This window comes from Bison bison, unplaced genomic scaffold (assembly GCF_000754665.1).
Source record: "Bison bison bison isolate TAMUID 2011002044 unplaced genomic scaffold, Bison_UMD1.0 scf7180017864032, whole genome shotgun sequence".
In the NCBI taxonomy this organism is placed as follows: domain Eukaryota; kingdom Metazoa; phylum Chordata; class Mammalia; order Artiodactyla; family Bovidae; genus Bison; species Bison bison.
In genome coordinates this window covers 4,703,714-4,707,095 of record NW_011494604.1, presented here as the reverse complement: position 1 = coordinate 4,707,095, position 3,382 = coordinate 4,703,714, and the positions used below count along the sequence as shown (strand labels likewise).

General features: G+C 47.6%; 1 protein-coding gene across 1 annotated transcript in view; it reads left to right on the top strand.

Annotated features, from left to right (window-relative positions):
- The first annotated feature begins 259 nt into the window (after positions 1–259).
- RNF168 (ring finger protein 168, E3 ubiquitin protein ligase) overlaps positions 260–3,382 on the top strand; it is a 23,578-nt gene continuing 20,455 nt past the window's right edge. Inside the window, exons 1-2 of the mRNA XM_010834339.1 lie at positions 260–622; positions 954–1,290. Coding sequence (XP_010832641.1) covers positions 990–1,290 — 301 coding nt within the window. The 5' untranslated portion in view covers positions 260–622; positions 954–989. The remainder of the gene's footprint in view (positions 623–953; positions 1,291–3,382) is intronic.

Sequence of the window (3,382 nt, the reverse complement as noted above, 5' to 3'; positions counted from 1 at the left end):
AAAAACCCGCCAATGCAGGAGGCGCAGGAGACAGGGGTTACATCCCTGGCTTGGGAAGATCACCCGGAGAAGGGCATGACAACCCACTCCATTATTCTTGCCTCAAGAATCCCAAGAACAGAGGAATCTTTGGGGCCACAGATGATACTGACGCAGAGTCCAAAAGGACTGGACCGACCTAGCACGCAAGCACACACGCCGCGCGAGGGGAGGGGCGGGCTCTCTCCCGGGCCAGCAGGGCGGGGCCAGCGGGGCGGGCAGTGCGCGCGCAGGCCCGGAAGTCCCATCGGCGGAATGTTAGCTGTCCGTATCCTTTGTCGGTTTTCGATGGTGGGAGGGGCCGTTTTGGCGGGCTGTCGTGACGCCACTAGCCCTTGCGGGATTCTGAGGCACCGCCGCTAAGATTAGGCTTTCTGGCTGACTTTAGAAAGGACGAGGGGTGGGCTCAGAATCCGAGTAAGGCGTGAGCGCGGACCCACAGCAGCGGTAAAACGGAAGTCCCGCTCCAACGGAGCCCGCGTCCGGAGGGGAGCTGCAGTCTTCCTCGAACGATGGGCCGAGGGCTATGCGCCTCGGCGGCCTGCGTCTTGGCTGCCAGGAGCTAAGGGAGCGTTCTCACCTGGTAAGCGGGAGGAGGGGAACTTGGCGCGTGGCTCAGGCTGCGCCAGAGATCTGGCGCCCACCTTCTGCCCTACTGCAATGGTTGTTAATGCCTGGGAGCAGCCAAGGTTCATTTGTTTTCTTTCCGGATGTTTATCTTAAACATGGACAAATGCACCGCTTTCCAGGGTTTTACTGTTTACCTGACCTATAGAACACCATTTTTACTTCTAGACATTTGATGCTTTCAGTCTCTGAATTCTGGCAGGCTACTGGGCATAATATTTAAAACGCAAAACTGTTACTTTGCTTTTTTCCTACTCGGACAGGAAACAAGATTCTTTCTCTTTCAGGTGTTGATGTTGAATATGCCTTATTAGCATATTAAAATGGCTGTACCCAAAGAGTCCATCCCTTCCTTGTTAGAATGTCAGTGTCAGATCTGTGTGGAAATCCTCTTCGAGCCTGTGACACTGCCTTGTAACCACACGCTCTGTAAACCATGCTTCGAATCGACTGTCGAAAAGGCAAGTTTGTGCTGTCCCTTCTGTCGCCGCCGGGTCTCTTCGTGGGCGCGGTACCGTAGCCGAACAAATTCTCTTGTTAATATGGAACTGTGGGAGATAATTCAAAAACACTATCCAAAGGAATGCAAGCTAAGAGCCTCTGGGCAAGAATCAAAGGAAATAGGTGAGTAAAACCCAGCGCGTTTGTTGTCTAAAAACCAAGATCATTTTGAAAGCCAACCGTCACTAATCCATTTTTAAAAGGATAAAACAGAGAGCCAGTTAGTATTTGTCTAATTTGGTCTCAAAATGTTGATTAAGGTCAATGGCAAGATTTTGTTCATTGTTATAATGCCCAGCGTGTGTTCACTTGGTATTTGTTCGATTAAAAATGAAAAGAAAAACCCGAAACAAAAGAATTGCCCGATAGAGTCTTCAGTCATGTGAAAAGTTATATAAATAGTCTCAGAGGAGCCACAATTGCAGTATAGCAACAGCGGAAGTAAGGATTCTTGTGTTAATGTCCTTTTCACTTTCAATTATTTTCTCTAACTTGCTTGCCTGTACATTGCCATTCACTTAATTCTTAAGCTTGCAGGGAGCCTAAAATAGCTTTCTGTGGCCATCTAGTTCAGCCGTTTTTATTCAGAGGTCCTCCACAGTGTGGACTCTTCTTTATGCCCCAAACTGAACGCTTGACTCCAGCAGCTTGACCATTTATGTGCTCAATAAGTCATGCGATGTTTCTTGTTTAGGCTTTGAATGTGATGCTTAATGCTGTGATACACTGACCTTTTTTTGGAATTCTTTTTACTTATTGTCAGTTTAGTTCAGTTCAGTCACTCAGTCATGTCTGACTCTTTGTGACTCCAGGGACTGCAGCACACCAGGCTTCCCTGTCCCATCACCAACTCCCGAAGCTTGCTCAAACTCATGTCATGCCATCCAACCATCTCATCCTCTGTCGTACCCTCTCCTGCCTTCAGTTTTTCCCAGCATCAGGGTCTTTTCTTACGAGTCAGTTCTTCTCATTAGGTGGCCAAAGTATTGGAGTTTCAGCTTCAGCATCAGTCCTTCCAGTGAATATCCAGGACTGACTTCCTTTAGGATGGACAGGTTGGATCTCCTTGCAGTCCAAGGGACTCTCAAGAGTCTTCTCCAACACCACAGTTCAAAAGCATCAATTCTTCAGTGCTCAGCTTTCTTTATAGTCCAACTTTCACATCCATACCTGACTACTGGAAAAACCATAGCTTTGACTCTACAGACCTTTATCGGCAAAGTAATGTCTCTGCTTTTTAATATGCTATCCAGGTTGGTCATAGCTTTTCTTAGTTTGCCATTTTAACCATTTTTAAGTGGACGCTGTAGTGTTAAATACATTCACAGTGTTTTGCAATCATCACCACTATGTTTCCAAAACTTTTTCATCACTCCAGACAGACTCTTTAACCATTAAGCTATGACTCCCACTCTTCCCCTCCCCGTTTCCAGAGTTCTCTGTGAATTGGCTTGGTTTTTTAATTTCTATGAAGCCCCAGTAAAACACACACACCACCTATTTAGCAGAATTAAACATCATAGACATCCTTCCACAGAATTAGCTCATAAAATGTTCCCATAAACCCCAAAAGATACCAGGACAAATCACCAAAATCAGATCTCCGTGGTATAAGCAGAAGGAAGCATCTGGGCTGTGTGATGGATCTGAGAACAAAAGAACTTCAGAATAAGCAACAGGTATTCATTGGGAAGGGCTGCCCAGGTGCCTGGGCAGTAAAGAATCCACCTGCCAATGAAGGAGATGTGGGTTCAGTCCCTGAATCAGAAAGATCCCCTGGAGAAGGAAATGGCACCCCACTCCAGTGTTCTTGCCTGGGAAATCCCATAGACAGAGGAGCCTGGCGGGCTACAGTCCATCAGATCAGATCAGTCGCTCAGTCGTGTCCGACTCTTTGCGACCCCATGAATCACAGCACGCCAGGCCTCCCTGTCCATCACCAACTCCCGGAGTTCACCCAGACTCAACGTCCATCGAGTCAGTGATGCCATCCAGCCATCTCATCCTCTGTCGTCCCCTTCTCCTCTTGCCCCCAATCCCTCCCAGCATCAGAGTCTTTTCCAATGAGTCAACTCTTCACATGACATGGCCAAAGTACTGGAGTTTCAGCTTTAGCATCATTCCTTCCAAAGAACACCCAGGGCTGATCTCCTTCAGAATGGACTGGTTGGATCTCCTTGCAGTCCAAGGGACTCTCATGAGTCTTCTCCAACAC